This window comes from Seriola lalandi, unplaced genomic scaffold, assembly GCF_002814215.2.
Source record: "Seriola lalandi dorsalis isolate HSWRI2012SDOR001 ecotype SW California unplaced genomic scaffold, Sedor1 jcf7180002054925, whole genome shotgun sequence".
NCBI classification, from domain to species: domain Eukaryota; kingdom Metazoa; phylum Chordata; class Actinopteri; order Carangiformes; family Carangidae; genus Seriola; species Seriola lalandi.
Genome location: NW_019525477.1, coordinates 1,072,173 through 1,090,837, shown reverse-complemented (window position 1 = coordinate 1,090,837; position 18,665 = coordinate 1,072,173). Strand labels below are relative to the sequence as shown.

General features: G+C 43.3%; 1 protein-coding gene across 6 annotated transcripts in view; it reads right to left on the bottom strand.

The window, feature by feature from the left end:
• ralgapa1 (Ral GTPase activating protein catalytic subunit alpha 1) overlaps positions 1-18,665 on the bottom strand; it is a 75,514-nt gene that overhangs the window by 52,297 nt on the left and 4,552 nt on the right. For 2 of the 6 annotated variants that reach the window (XM_087170003.1, XM_023431577.2), the window contains exons 4-24: positions 17,783-17,840; positions 17,406-17,449; positions 17,073-17,250; positions 16,733-16,848; positions 16,193-16,331; positions 15,852-16,060; positions 15,272-15,595; positions 14,973-15,152; positions 14,631-14,702; positions 14,001-14,149; positions 13,715-13,838; positions 13,034-13,180; positions 12,515-12,605; positions 12,168-12,332; positions 9,555-9,701; positions 5,606-7,501; positions 2,156-2,280; positions 1,834-2,068; positions 1,328-1,513; positions 590-760; positions 285-478 (exon numbers count right to left, since the gene is read on the bottom strand). In XM_087170003.1, the coding sequence (XP_087026129.1) occupies positions 285-478; positions 590-760; positions 1,328-1,513; positions 1,834-2,068; positions 2,156-2,280; positions 5,606-7,501; positions 9,555-9,701; positions 12,168-12,332; positions 12,515-12,605; positions 13,034-13,180; positions 13,715-13,838; positions 14,001-14,149; positions 14,631-14,702; positions 14,973-15,152; positions 15,272-15,595; positions 15,852-16,060; positions 16,193-16,331; positions 16,733-16,848; positions 17,073-17,250; positions 17,406-17,449; positions 17,783-17,840 (4,950 nt within the window). The remainder of the gene's footprint in view (positions 1-284; positions 479-589; positions 761-1,327; positions 1,514-1,833; positions 2,069-2,155; positions 2,281-5,605; positions 7,502-9,554; positions 9,702-12,167; positions 12,333-12,514; positions 12,606-13,033; positions 13,181-13,714; positions 13,839-14,000; positions 14,150-14,630; positions 14,703-14,972; positions 15,153-15,271; positions 15,596-15,851; positions 16,061-16,192; positions 16,332-16,732; positions 16,849-17,072; positions 17,251-17,405; positions 17,450-17,782; positions 17,841-18,665) is intronic. The other 4 variants (XM_023431580.2, XM_087170002.1, XM_087170001.1 and 1 more) reach the window with 3 other exon arrangements.

Sequence of the window (18,665 nt, the reverse complement as noted above, 5' to 3'; positions counted from 1 at the left end):
ATCTTTTTTTTTTTTTTTTAAGTATATTTTTTGGGGCTTTTTATGCCTTTATTCAACAGGACAGTAGAGAGACAGGAAATGGGGAGGCAGAGAGAGGGGGAATGACATGCAGTAAAGGGCCGTCCGGTGCGGGATTCGAACAGGGGCCGACTGCAGTGAGGACTGTGGCCTCTACACATGGGGTGCCTGCTTAGACCACTACGCCACACGACACCCCACCAACACAATCTTTATAGTGAGTGTTCTGTTGTAGCTGTGTATTAACTGTATGTGTCAGTGCTTACCTTGGCCAAGTTTTGCCACAGTTCACACAGGTAGTCGAAGACCTGAGCATGGATCTCTGGGTCTTTGATAGTATTGACATCCCCCAGGATTCCCAGCATCCTCCGCCACATTACTGTGGCAACATCTGCGTGCCAACCAGTTAGAGAACCACCCGCCATCACACTGCAGTCCTCGCTGGGGAACTCACTGGTTTCTAGAGTCAATCAATGAATCAGTTAGTGACTCTCTTCCCTCATTCACAGCTGTAACCTTAGTGGGGAAGAAAATGTAGAGTTACATGTTTGAGTGTGTGCCTGAGTATTACCCAAGTCATCAGGGGTCTGAAGGACAGAGTTGTGGAGCTTCTGCTCCAGCTGTAGGTGTGTGTGAGACTGGGAGTGTGTGTGTTCAGTGTGCTCTGCTGTCAGCGTGGCAGGGGAGGGCGTCTGGGACCGAGAGCCGCCGAGAGAATGCATTGGAGAAGCGCTCTCAGAACCTACACAAGACGACACATACACGACAAGGAAACATGACAGAAAAGATGAATAACTCCTGATTATGATGCCAAAGAACCAGATGTCTCTTGTTTCTTTCTACTACTTGTGGTTCAAATGTTATCAGCAAAATTGTACATGTGCTTTCTATGATTAACTTTTGTAACAGATCTGTGTAATTTCGTTGTGGCATTTCAGGTGGAGACTCAAAATCTGATTTCTCTTAGCGGGACCTAAGAGACATACATCACTTTAGGGAGGAAGCTGAGGAAAAGAAAAGTAAACAAGGCTTTAGCTCCTCAGGATTTAATTCAAATAAAAAGATGGGGGAAGTTACAGCTTATGTACAAGTTCATGGAGAAATGTATTTACAGTGCATATGCACTTAAGTGTTGTGAATAATTATTTATAAATACACATACTATGACAATTATATTCTATATGCATAATAAATAATATACAATATTTACATGGTGTAATATACAACATTGAAGGTAATGGTCTGTGTATATATAACAGATCTACAGAAATATAGTCACAGAAATCTTCATGTTACAGATATTAATTACCAGTAACAGTGACAGTATGGCTGAGGCTGCTGGTCTCTGAGTCGATGTGAAGTGTCGTCAAACTCGCCACTTCGTGTTCTTCACAGGCCGCACCCCCTCCCAGGCTGTCCTGGTCCAGTGAGCTGCCTCGACCTTCTCCTCCAGATCCAACTCCTTTTCCACAAGCTTCAGAACTGAAAGTAAAATCTGCAGGGAAAGGCACTGAGTAAGTAGGTCGTTAAGATAAAGTTACCCAGCAGGCTCTCTAACCGCTAACCCAGTTTACTGCTGCATAGAGAGTGAGTAACATAATGATAGAAATGATGGATTATTACTTTTTAACCTACAGCAATATGACAAAAACAGCATGGCAAAAGAGCAGCTACATTACTGAGGCTTTTAAACTTAAACTGATGAAGAGACATGTCTTGCTCCTTTAATTTTGATGCTATTAAACTTTAGTTCTGCTTTATCAAAATGAGGACAGTCTTTATATTAAAAATGTATCAAGAATCTTTGTTTCTTACTATCAAACTTGCAGTTGGAGTACTGAAAGGCATTAAAGGAGTCTGATTGGCTGTCGGAGCTGATGACATCAGAACCGCTGGCACTTGCAGGTGACGTCCACTCAGAGGGAACCCCTGGATCATCGATAGGCCGAAGATCATCTGAGGGTCGCGATCCAGGACTCTGACCTGCCTCCAGGAGTTCGGGCAGGTCCCTGGGAACCTCCAGACTCCCTGGACTGCTACCACGGCGGCCCTGTGTGTCGAGGAGTAAGCAGAGGTTGTAGCTTCTCTGTTTCGTGACAATTAAAGTTTAATCTTTACGCATGTATGTTGCACTGACTACTGTTCCTTTGGCCCTCAGTCTCTCCTGGATGAATTCATCCATGAGGTCAGAGAAGTTTGGGTTGCTGCTTCCTACGTCACTGGAGACCGGACGGGCTTTCTGGACCACCTCCTCTTTGTTGGCTACACACACACACACAAACACAAACACACATTAAGACATAAAGGCAGATAGATTGCGATAGTCAAAGACAGGGGTACACTCATACTCACACACGTTCACAGGAATGGTGGACAAATGATAAGACACAGACGAGTGAGATATGGACAAATAAATAGGGAAAGAAATGTGATAACACACAAAGATAGAGACAGGAACAGGTTCATATCCACTCAAACAGCTCAAAAGACAAAAAACTATAAGTAATAATAAGTAATAAGGAATTTGTAACATATTTATGTAATCAGGTCTGACTTGCTGATAAAGTCTATCAAAGTGCAGTTTGTACTGGTCTAAATCAGGGATATGGTGACATTTTGTTTTTGATCAGAAACTCACACTGTCATCCCCAACACCATCCCTGTAGCATCATTAGCAGGCTAAGGTTTTTTTTTAGCTTAGAACTGCTGCTGATGCTTGATCAGATGTTATATTAAAATGTCACAATATCCACACAACAAACTTAAACTAATTTAACTGATGTAGTTTTTCTGGATTGTAAGAGCGGTCCTGATGTGTATGCACTGTAGGCCTTGCCTAGGCCTTATCAAAAGACTGATGTTAAAAAAAAAAAAAAGCCACAACACAGCAAGCACATCAAACCCCACCAGAAAAGCAATGCGGGAATTAATTCACACCATGCACATAGAGCGAGAGAGAATATCACCTTGTTAGCAGGTATGTTACTATGAGTTATGTTGCTGTTAGCTTGGAGGCGATGATAGCGGTCAGTGTGAGAAAACTCTTGATAGCAGAGAGCATCCATCAACCCCAAGTTAGATAAGTGTAAATCTGCTGCACGCAGTATTAACTAACTAATCTTTTATTCCTCAACCCATGGATGATAAAGCTGACAGAGCCTGGTTTCTTCCACGGCTCAATACCAAGACTTTGATCAATAAAGCTTAGTTACTGAAAATCCCTATTTCTCTGTCACTCTGCAGATGAAAATTTCACCTTGCTTCACATTTCTTTTCCTTAAAAGATTCAAGACTGGAAAACTCAACTCACACCACGGCCACCACAGAACAACACAGGCTGCCCTGCCCTGCGGGAGCAACGATACATCACTCTGTCTCTCCTGGATGTAATTAGATGTGCAACAAAGTTGAAACTTTCAGCCCACAAAAGGTCAGTGCAACGTCGAATTTCTGTCATTAAAGCTTAAGCTGTTTATTAGAAGATCAGCATCTCGCTGCGGTGATCACAGGACAGAGCTGAAGTTAGGAGCAAAGAAAGTTAACAATTTAACAAAGCCCAAATTTAATTTTGTTCAGGTTAATTCAGCTGAATCATTAACTTTTAACATTTCTGCTTGTTCACACGCATTATTAGTATGTTATTCAGATATCTCTTCTAGCCCAGGTGTTAAATACCATGAATTTAGCTTTGTCTACTCGTATACTATTTTACTGTAATGGTTATTTGCCATGCCATCACCAACAGCAACAGGAAGTACAATATGTTGGCCTGAAAAATCAGATCCTAATTGGTTTCTCAGTAACATTACCGTTTAATAAAGGCCTAATAAAGGATTGCCACTGAGGTGCAAATAAAAAGTAGCAGTACAGACATGCTAAACTGCGATGTTAGCTGACACTATAATAAGATTACGCACATTCTTTGCCCTCTAACATAGCTTTATGGCTTTGCAACTTTTCTTTGCAGGTCTGTGCACTAAACATTAGCATGTACTGGATTTGCTCAGCCCATCAGGATGAGATATTTCTGTGAGAGTAATGCTACTCTGTGTTTGACAATGATTCCCCAAAACTCGCCAATGAAACACTGTAAGCTTTCCTGCCAATTAGCTAGCTGCTGAGGAACCAGTCACTGCTATTCTGTAGGAGAGACGGTCCAAACTAGGAGCAGAAACACTGCAGTGGATTACATTACAGCTCTGACAGCACCGTGCAGCAGAGCAAATTAAAGGAACCGACAGAAGACTCTTGCATCATTGAGTAGCTACAAAACTACAGAAAGCTGACATCTTGTGAAACAGCACTTTTTGCAGCCAGTCAGTCACGTCAGCTCAGTGCAGGGTGGAGGCCCTCACGCTTGATTGTCGTTCGGCAAAACAAGCAGATATTATGACGATGCAAATCCAGCAGGGCACACTACACTAGACATTTGGCAGAACAGTAGACAAACCAAACAAATAGGCAAAACGACTGGTAGGTACCATTTGGCACGAGTTGGCAAGCAACAGACCTAGAAAAGAAAAAAGTGTGGTTGCGCAACAGTAACTCCACATCAAGACAGATTCAGGTGATGAATCTGTGCTCATATCTAGCATCTGATTCTCAAGACATAAATGATTTCCCCCCAGGTCTGAAGTCTTCCACCCCAAGAATTAGAATGAATAGAAAAAGGGTACTGCTGATTCAAATGTGCAGTTTACCAATCATCTTGATATTAACCTGTGGCAGTGTACAAGGCAAATAACCATACCAGATTGGTGATTTGAATGTGCATACCTTTTCTTATCCATTCAAATTCTGTGTGTATACCACTATTGTAAAGACGGCCATTTTCACATCAGGTCTTATGCTGCATCCTAGTGGTCTGAGGATGAACTGCAGCAATATGTTCACACTACATTTAAGTGAATGTATTTTTGCTCTTCTAAAATAATTCACATCACTGATGTTCTTTTATGAACTAAACTTCCGTAACGTAAATCTAAATGCAACAAGGCTCTGAAGATGGAAAATGCCATAAAACATTTGGGGCCTTTCTGTTGGGTATTGCGTCTATTTTTTTCTTTTGTGCTTTTATCTTTTCTACAGGCACTTATGCTTTTCTGTAGATTGTTATTTCCTTCTGTACAGCTGAAGAGGGGCCAGAGTCCGGGGAGGAGGCGAAGGACGAGGCACGACGAGGTCGCATGCAACAATGAGGAGGGAGGAGGAGGAGGTGGAGAAGGGGGAAAGGGGGAGAAGAGGTTAAAATCCCAAAACCCTAAGAAGAAAGACAGGAGGAGGAGGGAGGGGCTTCTCAGGTAGAGGAACAAGTGGGAAGGTATGGGAGGAGGGAGGTCCTTGACAGGAGGCAGGCTGGAGGAGGGGCTACGTTCAAGAGGAAACACATCAACAGGGAGTTGAATTTCAGTCCAGCAGCAAGATGATGAGTGTCAGCCAAAAAAAAAAATCATTCCATCATAACAAACCAGTTAAAAACAGCCAAAAAGGAAAAGAGAGTTGTTGATGTTTGTGTTTTGTGAGTATTTGTCTCTCCTCAGTTGTCTGCTGTGTCCTTTATGAGCGCTTCGTTCGTTGCAATCCTCACCTGGCGTGGTTGTCTTTCGCCCAAAGTAGCCCAGGACGTGGGAGTAGAGGTCTCTTAGCGATGCGTCACCCATGGCGGCCCGGCCCTGCCGCTGTGGTGACGAGCCTTGGGATGACCCCTGACCTCGGGGCCGGGGCTTGGAGGACAGAGCGTGAACCACAGTCTTATAGACGCCACCAAGGAGGGCCCCCTGGTGGTGGCGTGAGGCAGTGCTGCCCGGCTCCTGGGAGCGTGAGCGGGAGGCTCGAGATCGCAAGGCTGAACGTCCCAAGCGGCCACGCACCCCTGACGTCACGCCTGAGGAACCTGAACCGCTTGATAACACCTCTGAGTGAACCTGACCCTCAGAGCCCAGACTGGATCCCACAGAGGATCCAGGAAGTTGCTTGTCCTTGTCCCCTTCACCCCCAGCCCTGTTTTCCAGACATCCGGTGCCTGCTATGCCCCCTGCCCCGCTGTTATCCGAAAGAGTCCCAGAGGCTAATTTCTCATGTGCCCCTGCTCTGTGGCTAATCCCAGCCACAGAGCCAAACTTACCTGCACCCCCTGCTCCGAGCTTGCCCCCTGATCCCGCACCAACGGCCCCTGGCCTTTCCCCTGCTGAGTGGCTGTGTGTGTGAAAGTGACTGAGGCGGCGCAGCCTGGCTTTCCAGTGAGCCTCTTTATTCTCAAGGGGGTTGTGGAACTGGACGGACTCAGTCGAGGGCCGGAAGCTGACGTGAACCCCCCCAGAATGGTGCCTCTTAGTGATACTACGGGGCACCTTGTTCTTAATTGGGTCTGAAGTTTGGGTAGTTTGATTTGATTCAAGACTAGATTCTACCATGTTAGTATCTTGTCTGATTAAACTGGGCCTCTGATTTCCTGCTGCTTCTTTTTCATCACGTTTCTTGTCTCTTACTTCCCTCCACATATCACTTTTCCCATCCCATCCTGCTGCCCTCCCTGTGTTTGATCCTCCCTTTTTCTCCCCAGTGTTTCTTTCTAAGCTAGCACTTCCCTTAGCATTGGGTGATGGCCACTGACACTGCAACTCCAGACACTCATAGATGCTCCGCTGCTCTGTCTCATTCTCCTCTGTTGAATCAACACTGCTGTGTCTCACTGATTTACTTACCTGTCTGTCCTCTGTACAAGTCTGTCTGTCCCCTCTTACCACCTGTCTTGCCTCTCCTACCTGTCCTGTGGATTCTATTTGTGTTCGAGCTACCCCTGTTTGCACCGGTGCAGGTAAAGTAACATTGTTCTCTAACGTATGAGCAGGACTATCTCTCTCTCCAGCCTCCTCCTTCTTCTCAACTCCCTTGTGAGTGAGGTAGTCCCTAATAGAGGAGAATAAATCCTCCTCTTCTGCCCCAGCTCCTGTTTCACCCTCTTCTGCATCAATTTCCTTTTCAGATGAAAAGGTGAAAGCAGAATCCCAGTCGCTTACCCAATCAGAGCTAGAACCTCGGCTTCGAGAGCCAATCTGGTGCCAGAACTGGTCATAAACACCACTATCATCTTGTCCCTCTGAAGTCGAGGAAACAACACCATTGGAGAGGGTAAAGGGGGTGGGAGAGGGGGAGGTGAGAGGGTGTGGGAGAGGCTGAGCTGCGTGGCTGTTGGCTGCGAGTAAAGAGGAAGTTGTAGAGTGGTGGTGGAGAGGGGGGGGATTCGGGATTGAACAGGGATCCCTCTGAGGGTCTTCACCTTTGACCCGCTCGGCGATGAAAGGCTCCATGATGTCAGAGGCACTGCTGCTCCTTGCGAGGGAGGAAGGGGCCGGGGCATCCAGGTCACAAGTCCTGCCCTGGAACACCTCAGAACAGGAGGTAGGAGGGGCCTCGTCGCTCTGGGAGGAATGACGCATCCGAGAAGTGCGGGATGTCAGCGTGATTGGCGGGTCCTCAAGGTCTGTTGATTGGGGGAAGACGAAGGAAGGGGAGTGAGGTTAGTAGGGAGAAAATGGGAATGGACACATGTAAATGCACAAATACACACTAAATGAACAAAGTCTCAAATAGATAGCCAAATAAGAACCTGCAAATACAAAGACATAAACACAGTATGATCGATGCATGGAAACCTGTTTCTGAAGTGGTTAGACAAGATTACAAGATAGTGCACAAGAGATTTGTATCATAGATAATTTTATTTTAAAACAAATAGAACTTTTCAGTGAAGGTTTATAAAAAATATATACATACTGATGATATTAATTTCAATCCTTAAAGTACTGTGGCTGCCAAAGCTATTTCATCTCTGGTCCTTCATTAATTCAGAATCATGACTGAGATAAAATGTAAACTAGATTCATATCAGACATCCCAAGGTTAAACATCAATCTGGGATGTTAGAGCCAAATCTGTTGTCAAGCCTTTGTATACAACAACTTTTGAGACTTTTCATTTAGAGCACTGGTTTTTAGTTTTTTATCAGGTCTGTGCTGATGCCACTTCATAGATACAGCTAACACATCGGAATAGCAGTTTGTTCCAACTTCATCAACTTTAACCAGCTAACACCGTCTACCAGTACAAGAAGAAGACACATTTATGACAAACACAAAAATAAAAACTACCTTTCGATTTCTTCTTTAATGACATTCATGTTTACTTTGCATAACTTTAAGAGATCTCCAAAAACACACACACGCACACACCCGCACACATGCACACACACACACACGCACGCACGCACATGCACACCAAAAGCAGCAAACATAATAGTTAAGTAAATTCCCATTAGCAGAGGAGACTGCATTATAAACCAAGTACATTGAAATGCCGCCTCAAGAAAAAATGGCATCAAATTAAATATCACACCAGACATCAGTGGTTGGGAGAACAACGAGGAGAGAAAAGAAACGAGGGCAAATAAATGTTTGTATAAGGCAGAAAAGAGTGCATGCATGAGAGATATGCATGTGTGCATGCAGGCAGATAAGTAAACGATGCAGGCTAACAGGCAGAGAAACAAGCAAGCAGACAGGAATACAGGTGGACCTAGTTACATATAGAAATGTAAACAATAGAAACAGAGACACATGAGCTGTCTCCATCTATCTGATAAGATTTCTAATTTACATCAAAGCATTAGTGACATTATATTTGTAGAACAAAATCAAAACAGCAGATGTTATTCTTAAGTAGCAGTTAGGCAATATTTCATTCTCTTACTAGGCAAAATCCAAATGCAGCAGCTAATGTTAAAACCACAAGAGTAACTAACTTAAACATAGAGGACACATTTAACAGTTGTGTAATAAGACAATGCCACTTCAGGCCACTCATAATAAACCAATGTGATTATTTGTTACTCCTAGGTCAAACAAGTGACACAGTATATAATTCTCTATATAAAAACACTGACTGAGAATGAGTTACAAACAGACAAATACATCTGTCAGCTGAGTGACTGGAAATCGAACACAGGAAGGTCGGGCGTGCTTTGTTTTGCATGCTCTAATTTACCAGCCCATCACTTAATTAAGCCTTCTCCAGAAACAGAATATTCTCGTTTCAGCTTAAGCAAGTGATTCTTCAGTGTTATTCACACGGCATCTGTCCTTTAACACCTTGGGTCTGATAGTATGCTGAGACAACTTGGAAAAATATTGCAACTACTCACTAATTTTCCCCCCTTAAGTGGGTGCTACAATATGCCATAATCATCCATTTGTCACAAAAAATTCAAGCAATTCTGATCAGATTTTTGCACAAAATATCAGGAGAATGATACGCGTTTGATGTTCAAGCATTTCTCAAAATCACACTGTTCAAAATGGGAAGAGCTGTAATATTGCTGAAGGACAACATCCAAACAGTTGCCTCAGTAATGATAATCAGATATCCAGAAAAATGAACAGACAGACAGAGACAAGATGACAGGCATTAAGGTTCAGTTTCTGACAGACGTGTAGACGACTACAGTTTCCAGGCAGACAGGTAGTGCAAAGAGTGTGTACCTGCCAGCTGGTCGGCAAGGGGGGGTAGTAAAGGGTGGTGGTGGTGGAGGAGGACAGGAAGAGGCGGAGCCAGAGCAGGAGCACTCTTAGCACTGCGGATAAAGGCTGAGGACAGCAGAGAGTCCCCCGTAGAACAGCTACGCAGGGCTGAGGAAGTGGAAGAACAGATAGAAGAAAAGGGGGAGCAGTGTGAGACAGAAGAACGCACAGAGGAAGAGCAGAGGAATAGAGAAGGCAGTGTTGAAGTCAAAGAAAAGTGTATGTATGGGTGGAAAATAGATGGAAAAATGAAAGGAATGAAAAAAGAACATGTCAAAATTCAGTCCAGAAAAATAAGATAGTAAATAGAGCAAGAAAAAAAGAAGGGTTGGAGGAAAAATAAGTTTTGAGAAGAACAATGAGAGACAGAAATAGGTGGCAGTAAATAAAAGATCTTATTTATGAGGTAGAGACACACCATAGAGAGGTAGTTTGAGGAGAAAGAGGAGAAGTTTGTCAAAACACAGGCAGGCGACAAGACAGCGAAGAAAAGAGGAAAGTTCACGGGCAGATTTAGAGGGAAAGACAACGAAGGTGAAGGAGGAGTGCGACAGGGTTAACTCTGGAAGAAAGACAGTGACACAGTGAGAGGCTGGTGGCAGCTTGGCCCTCTGCACAGCCAAGACCCGTCATTAGACCGCGACACACAGGAGCACTACATTTTTAATGCTAGTCAGGTACACAGTTAAATTGAAAAATTAGGTAGTTTACAAGTTTGTTCAAATTTATGGCTTTTGAATACATTCTCCGTTGAATATCCGACTCACAGAACATTGCATAACAGATACACATCTGCAACAATGTTGTTTAGCACGAGTGGACTCATTTCTCACAGTAAAAACACACTGAGGAACCTGTTCGAGTGGTTCTCAACACATGTATAGGCATTAGAAACTTCTCAGCAATGGTCAATTCTATTAAGGGTTAGTAAATATATTAACTTGACATTATAAGATTTATTAGGTTTTTTAACAGACACCCTGCCAACAGTATCAACGACAGTATCCATAATAATTTTACATGTATCATTACACATGTATCATCACTGAGAACCGAAGTAGAGGTTCCTGATCAACAGGCAAACATCAAGTGGCCAGAAAAATTTTAATAAAAATATATTTGATGGGTTGTGTGCTTGTAATTTGCCATGTTCATATGTGCTTTTTAGAAGGTTTTGTAAATAAGATTTTGAACAATAATATAGAATCAAACGACTATTTTCTATGTAAAGATATAGTGGGGAACTGAACTCCACTGAAGGAACCACATTTTCATCTGAAAAGGCCTCCGACAAAGAAAATGACAAAACAAGAACACAGGCAGACTGGACAAGACTGCTGGTTCAAATCCTGGGTGGTTGATAGACCATCAAAACATCCACAAAGCTTTTAAGGTTCGTCTGTGTCATTTGTGCGGCCAGTCCCAGCAGATAAGTCCATGGCTGAATTTCTTTCCCAGTCCGACCGTGGAGCCAATACTGGTCTGGCTTTACCGAGATGGAGAGACCTACAAGCTAGACTCCAGCTTAACTCACAGCTTTTCTCCTCCTCAATGTGTTAATAACTTCATGTGTTCATAATGTTACATGTCTGTTTTCATAAGTGAGCAGCTACAGAAGGGATGATAACATGAGCTAACTTGTTGTTACAGATATTATGAATGTGTTTGGCTAATGTCGCTATCACTAGCTGGCTTGCTGCCATCGCTGCTGTAGAGAATATCACGGCAATGCTAGCGTGGGCTAATGGTTGCGGCTAGATTGTTTTTGTTGGCTGTCGCATCAACAGGGTAACTTTTGTTGTGTGTTTAGTGATCGTTTTTACTGGGCTTGCTGACTGAGAATGTGGAGGGAGAGAAGGGGGGTTGTGGCCAAACGGAGGCCGGAGATGTGGCCAACGAAGTATTTGTTTTGGTCTGAGATGCTGGTGGTTGAGTGCGACATCTTGTGGCGATGACGATCATTCACAGAGCGTTACAAGAAAATAAATGTGTATATTATATGGGGTGCTGTTTGGTAAAAACAAATACAGGATTATTACTTTTACCAATATAACTTCTGAATAAAATTACTACTTCAAATTCTACATTACAGTGTCAGTTTTTAATGTCTTTCCACCTACAGAATATCCAACTTATTCTGTGATTTTTTTTCACATAAGTCGTCATCATCTTGCTCTGAGCTACAGTAGTTATTTTTGTACACTGGTGTTGTGACTATTTCCCTCACACAGTTGAAGGCTTCACATAAACAAGATTACTCTGAGAAGAGGGAATGACAGAAAGCATACACCTTAACTTCCTGTCAGACACACAGGAAGGAGGAGAAAAGCAGAGGAGGTACGTCAAGTCAAATAAAACTGACATGAAAGGAAAAAGAAGCCACATACCGTGCACTGAGTACTAGATTCCCCCTATTGAGCTCCCCTTGAACCAGCCAGTTTTACCAGGATACACAGAACAATGTCTGGGAATCTGTGCTTTGAATGGGGCTAATAGCTCAATTTTCATGGCCGAATGAATAAGGCCTTTCCTCACACACGAGGAGGGTGGACAACTAAGCAGGGAAATACTGACCTACAGTCTTCTGGCGGACAATACTCCTGGCCTTTTCGATGCCTGGTGAGCCAGCGGTGGTGGCACTTCGCTGTCTCATTGCTGCTGCCTGGCCGGGTTGATCTCTGCTCCAGCCTTTAGAGAAGGAACGATCCACAATCTGCCGCTGGCCCTCTGAACCGATACCTTGTGTATGAATGATGGGAATTGAGAAGGAAAGTTGTCTTGTCAGTCCACATCATAAAAGAGTTGCAGTTGGCTCCTGTTTAACGTGATGCAAGAATAGGACTGGCTGTGTTTCAGACTAGCTGTTAGGAAGTTGTATGTGTCTTTACAAGGTCTGTGAGAGTCTCTGGTGATTGACCAACCTTTTCCTTTATGTTTCTTCTGTTTTTGCTCACTGAGTTTGTCCAGAGGCAGCTCATTGAGATCAACATTGTACAGGTTCCTGGCCAAGACCTACGAAACGAAGACACACACGCTGCTTCAACACTTTCAACACACTAACAGCAGAGCTTGTAAGAGACAGCATGAAAGATGACAAAGGCAAAATAAACTAGCATAAAGACAGGAAGGGAAGTGCCGCTTCCTTCAATTAAGTTCACCTCTGCTTCTCTAATGACTGTTTGTGACCGGCAGATGTCGCAGTCAGTCACCGAACTGAAAAACTCAGCTGACTTGCTCTGAATGAAAATCATTAATAAAACAATTTGTTTTTATTTCCTAGTCAAGGCAGTCAATGATTCCTCCTAAAGAAGCCTGCCTTTAAAATGTTAACTCCTCCTTTAACCTCCTGTTATGTGCTGAAATCAGAAGCGAAATAATTTGTGTTTGATCATGAAAAAAAATCCATATCATATCATATCCATACACACTGTATTCAGTACCTTGGTGAGGGTTTCCATGGTGAGAGACCACTCTGTGACCAGTTCCTCCCAGCAGGTCAGAGAAGAGAGGACAGAGAGGAGGTCGTCCCATAATTCTCTGCTGATGTAGACGTTTAAGTTCCCCTTAATCCAGGCTACTATCAGCGTCTTTAAGGAAAGATTGGGGTGAAATGATAGAACGTCATATTAGAAAAGGTTCTAATCCATCTCCCCACTCATCAAAACTAAACACTAGTCAGATGGACCATTAAACCAGTGACCTATTAAACTTCATTAAGGCGTTCAGAAAATAAGTTTGCATCTTAGTGTAAACAGGACTTCTTTTAGATTTCTGTATTCTGAATAAAAGAGATGAAGGCCACTTGATAGTAAACTACTCTTTTATTAGATGATTACAACATTGCCATGAGTGCAGCATGTGCTTTTAGACAATCTACAGTGACAATAATATACTGTTATAATGTTTTCATAGGCAACTATATATACAGTATTTAAAACTCCACAAGCTAAGAAACTTCCAGAAACTGTTTTGCTGTAAACAACAGTTTCATCATGATTGCAACAATGATTCTATTCATTCCTTTCTTTTATGTACTGCAGAGAAAACTCCCATGTGTGCTTTCCATGTCCAGTGATCATGAAAAATGATTTGGCCTGTTTAATACAGTGATAGTGATGTACCTGAAAGATAGGTCCAGCCAGTCTGCCTGACAGTGTGTTGTTCTTTTTGCCCTGAGGCATAATAGATGGAGGTCTCTTCATCACAGACTCCGTCACCCTCAGCAGAACCAATAAGATCTGCTCCCTACAAACATATACAAGTACGAAAGTTAAAGTTTGAGCTTTGTTTAAATAATGGCTAGACTTTTCTGAAATGTATTTAGATGGCATTTTGTGGCATTTCCCAGACTGCGTAACAAGTGTGATTTATTGTGGTTTTGCTGGTGTTTGTGCAGCTTCTTTTTACCATGTTTTCTGGTCCATGGTCTCGTGCATGACAAGGCTGCGGTAAATGTTGAGGACTCGCTTGCACATGTCGACATGCTCCTCTAAAAGGATCTTGATGTCATTGGCTGGCTCCAATAGGAAAACATTGGAGGAGTGGGTGATAAATACCTGCAGAAAAGCAGATGAGTAGTTAGGATATGAAATGGATCAAAAACCACTTTTAGCGTTTTTTTCACTGCATAGTAGCGACTCAACTTGACTCAAATCCACTTTCTCGCCTTTGGTACCTGGTGCTTCTTTTTCCACTGCAATTAATACCCCCTCAATGAGGCATGTAAAACTATCGTGACATCATCATCAATGCGACAGATGCATAAACAGTGGAGGATAATGAAGGGATACCAAACAGAGAAACGTCTGCACCTCCTCAACCCACCATGGCATAATTTTGCTGGTTGCCATACTAAAAGTAAAGTACAATAAGAGAAATGTAACAGGCTACAGTGAGCAGTGTACAGTCGCCTGGTCGAGTCGAGCTGGTACCACGCAGGGGAAATGGGCTACAACAGGTAAAGGGCAACAACGACACTTTTGTGTGTACGAGTGAGACAAGAAGTCTGACACTTTTAAGTCAAAGTGAGAACCATACCTGTAGTGTAGTCTGAACGCCAGCATGAACACTGTACTCCAGCAATTCACTGTCAATCACTTTGTTCATTCCCTGAAAAGGAGAGAAGATACAGTTCAGTTTACTTGTTACATGGAGAGCTACTCAACCTGTGAAAACAGTTGTGTAATGTCTTCTTAGGAGGAACATCATCAGGGTTATCGTGGCTTGGGCATGAGAATTAAAATCTACAACAGATAATCTATTTTACAAACTGGAGGCACAAAGTTTGGTATATTTATGTGTACACACAGATCTGTTCTTAATCATCATTTATTTGAATATTGAGACGGTTTCCATTACTCATTTCAGGTAATTCCTTACCTCGTCCTCTTTGTCTCCAAGCTGAGAGCCTGAATCCATACTGCCGCCTGTGGCTATGGGATAAGGACCCTCCTCTGGCTCCTTCATGAACACTGGCTTGTCCTCGATGGAGATCCACTCCTGATAAACACGGACCACTTTTCGCATCGCTGCTGCCTCGCACATGGGAAGAAGAAACGCCTATATTGGAAAAGACGGACAAATAAATATTATTATTCAATGAAAAACACTTAATAATGCCAGTCAAAGGTGTGACACACTGGAATAGCTACATGATGTCAAAAACAGCTCTCCTTCACCTGTCTAAAGATTTCTGTGATGAAGTTGACATTGGTTCTGGAGCTGGTCAGCACTCTCCTCACCACCTCCATGTCCGTCAGCTGTTCTTCATCCATGGAGCAGAGTGAGGAGGAGCTGGGTTCCCTCTCAGTCAGTGTAGATGTGTTGGAGTGGCTCTGCTCAGGCTCGCCCCCAAGCCCCGGACACCCGGACAGCCCCATGCTGCCTCCTCCTGGCCCAGATGAACCCCCGCTAATTTCCAGGTGGCTGTCAGACCGGATCCCACCTCCGCCGCTGTCATCCGAGCTGCCTGCAGAGCGAGCTGCCAGGCCGGCTGCTGCTCGCTGGAGGTCAAGAGTTACACAGGTCATACAGTGAGGTAAGAAAATAAAGAGAAACTGGATGAACAAAAGACAGTTAGTTACATTTCTATACTACTCATGTCCCTTCTAAGCGGGGTCTGAGTATAAGAAGTAATGTCTTGTACATTTCTGGTGATTTTAGAATGAATAGAAGAATATCTGGGTAGTTGGCATGAGCAGTCTAGCTCATTTAGTAAATCGCAAAGTAACAAAACACCAGCCACAATATGTGTGTTACCTGTATGTTCTTGGGGACGTTCTCTCCCTCTGTTCCTGGGATTTGTGTGTGTGTGTTGGGTCGTGGCTCCAGCCAGAAGGAGACCAGCCAGCGTATGAAGATGACCCGGGCCTGGAGGAAGCTGTCCTTGGTGCAGTACAATGGTTCGCCACCATCCTGCTCCCTGCGGACCACACTGTAGTAGGGCTTAGGACGCATCGGAGGCACGTCTACAGGGAAAGAGGGACATCTTTATTTATGTGGTGCAGCATTACAATAACATTACTGTTCAGTCAGTGTGTTCCAGTGGTTTTCCACCTTTACAGTAATAAGTATCTCTTAAGTGAATTCATTATACTGACCCAGTATGGGGTTGTAGAGGCTGGTTTCCATGGCGAAGTTGGGAAAGATATGAGGAAGGTAAAACTTCCTGAAGTGACCAAATAGGAAGCTAAAGCCACGTTCATGGTTCTCTTTACAACGCCACTCTAGAGACTTGGCCTGGTGGATGCACACACAGACACACGCACACACAAAGACAAACAAGTTTGTGTTATAAAGAGAACATTGCACACACAAAATAGGGTCAATTGGGGAAGCGCACCATTGTTTTAGGGGAGAATGTTATCAGTGTGTGTGTGATGCATGTGATAGCAAGAAGAGGAAACAGCAGAACAAAGTCAGTTTGTGTCAGTAAGGGATGAAACTTGTATCAGCGGGGGTTAGTGATACCAGTGAGGGATTAGATAAATAATTTATCTACCACCATGTTTGTACAAGATAATGTCAGTAATTTGTTACCTCCCGTGTGTTTTGCATTAGTAGCATTAGTAAGACCTAAGAACATTTCAACAGTGTAATCATGTTGTGTTAGCTGTGTTAGTAAGAAATGATGATAATACCTGGTTTACCATGTATTTCAGTAGTGCTTCGAGGAAGTAGGCAGTGAGGTCTTCCTGGTTCTTGTCACCTGACTGTGGAGGAACCAGTGGAGTGATCTCTTCTGGAGTCACCTGAGCTGTAGGTGGAGACGCAGGAAGACTGCTGTTAATATTACAATGAAAAGTACAATGTTGCCGCTGTGAAAAAAGTGAATGGGGTTCCAAATGTTATCCAAGATGTCAAACGTGTGTAACAGTGACTGGTTGACTTTTTTAAATAAGTTAAATGTTGAGCCCATTTATTAGTTTAACTCTGTGTGTGTGTGTGTGTGTGTGTGTGTGTGTGTGTGTGTGTACTAACTCTCTGTCAAACTCAGTGGAGGGTTGATCAAAGTGTCCAGGGTGCGTGGGGTCCCGTGGCAGAGGGGAGCTGGGAAACCAGGAATCAAACAGGCAAACATGCAGAGTTGTTCACGTTCTGCATTACACTGTAACGCCTGCATCCACAGCAGGAACAGGCGCACACCTTCACGCCGGATCTACAATGAAGATGAGAGACAAAGAAGAGAGAAGAGATGTGAAGAGAAACCAAATTAGTTATTTGCAGCATTTACTTTTTTCCAAAATTGAGAAGCATAAGGATGCGGGCGCTATGACTGACAGGTAACACAAAGATAACAAAACACAGCAATACCTTTAAAGAGTTCCCAGTGTGTAACAGCTTCTTGAGAATCAGCCCTGTGGGAGAGAAAGACATATGAGCCTGGTCATTTAAATCTTCAGTGCACAGCCACGATAATCAAAGTGAGCCAGCTTGGAATACATGAATAGCTTAAAATAAGAAGCTGTCAAACTGTGCAACATCAAGCAATTAATTTTTTACTTTGTTATCTTCTGGTGTTAGTTGGTCTCTTCACATTACATAAAATCACCTGTCATGTGAGTGGCCACACTGAAGACTGGTTAAACCTGATTCAACAACACATAGTTTTCTGGGATGATCTGATCTGTTGCACACATGTACAATATAAACTTAAAGATGTTTCAAGAGAGGGGTTGAGTGTGAGTTACCGATGCTGTGGAACTGCCATCGGCTCTGGATTCTTTCAGGCAGTAGCTGGAGGATTTTCTGGTGAAAAACGTTTTATTATCATTAGTTACAACATTTTACCATAAGACTGTGACTCTATCCATAAGACTCTATTTTAGCAATCTAAGCACGTGGTCTAAGGCCCATGGAGCATGTGCATTTAAGATGTGTCCAAATCTACTTCTTTGACTGCGGAAAAAATGGCTGCAGCACCAGGAAGAGGTTCAAAAGGGTTGTACTTCATCTCTTAATTAATCATGGGGGTGTTTTGGGCGTAACATGCAATGGAGTAATCAGAGATCTCTGGTGACTGTTTAAGGCTTGCAGTGCTCTCTCGCTCTGTCCATCTCTCTCTCTCATTGAATGTTCCCCCCTTATTTCCCCCCCATTCCCTGGGGAAGATGGAATTTAAGGCAGAAAGTTTTATTTACAACCACAAAAAGCAAGATGACAAAGAAAACCACATATTTTGTCTGTGTATGATCTCCTCTGCTCCATATAAGTATTAGAGGCACATCTACACACAACAAACAGCGCAGTCAGAGTTGCACTGATCAGAGTGTGTGTGTGTGTGTGTGTGTGTGTGTGTGTGTGTGTGTGTGTGTGTGTGTGTGTGTGTCTCTGCGTTGAGTGAAATACTGCGCCATTGACTTCAGACCAGGTTTTTGTTGGTCAATAGCCCAATCACTTTCTACTGCCTCAAGACAGCAATGCACCAACAGTGTACCTGACCACACCTCTTTGAGATCAACACACCCATGGGTGCTCAGATGGGTCCAAGTACAAGTCCAATTTAAACAACATGGGCGCTGGACAGAAAAATAACAACTGTGTTGGTCTGAAACTAACAAAGACACTTGTGTT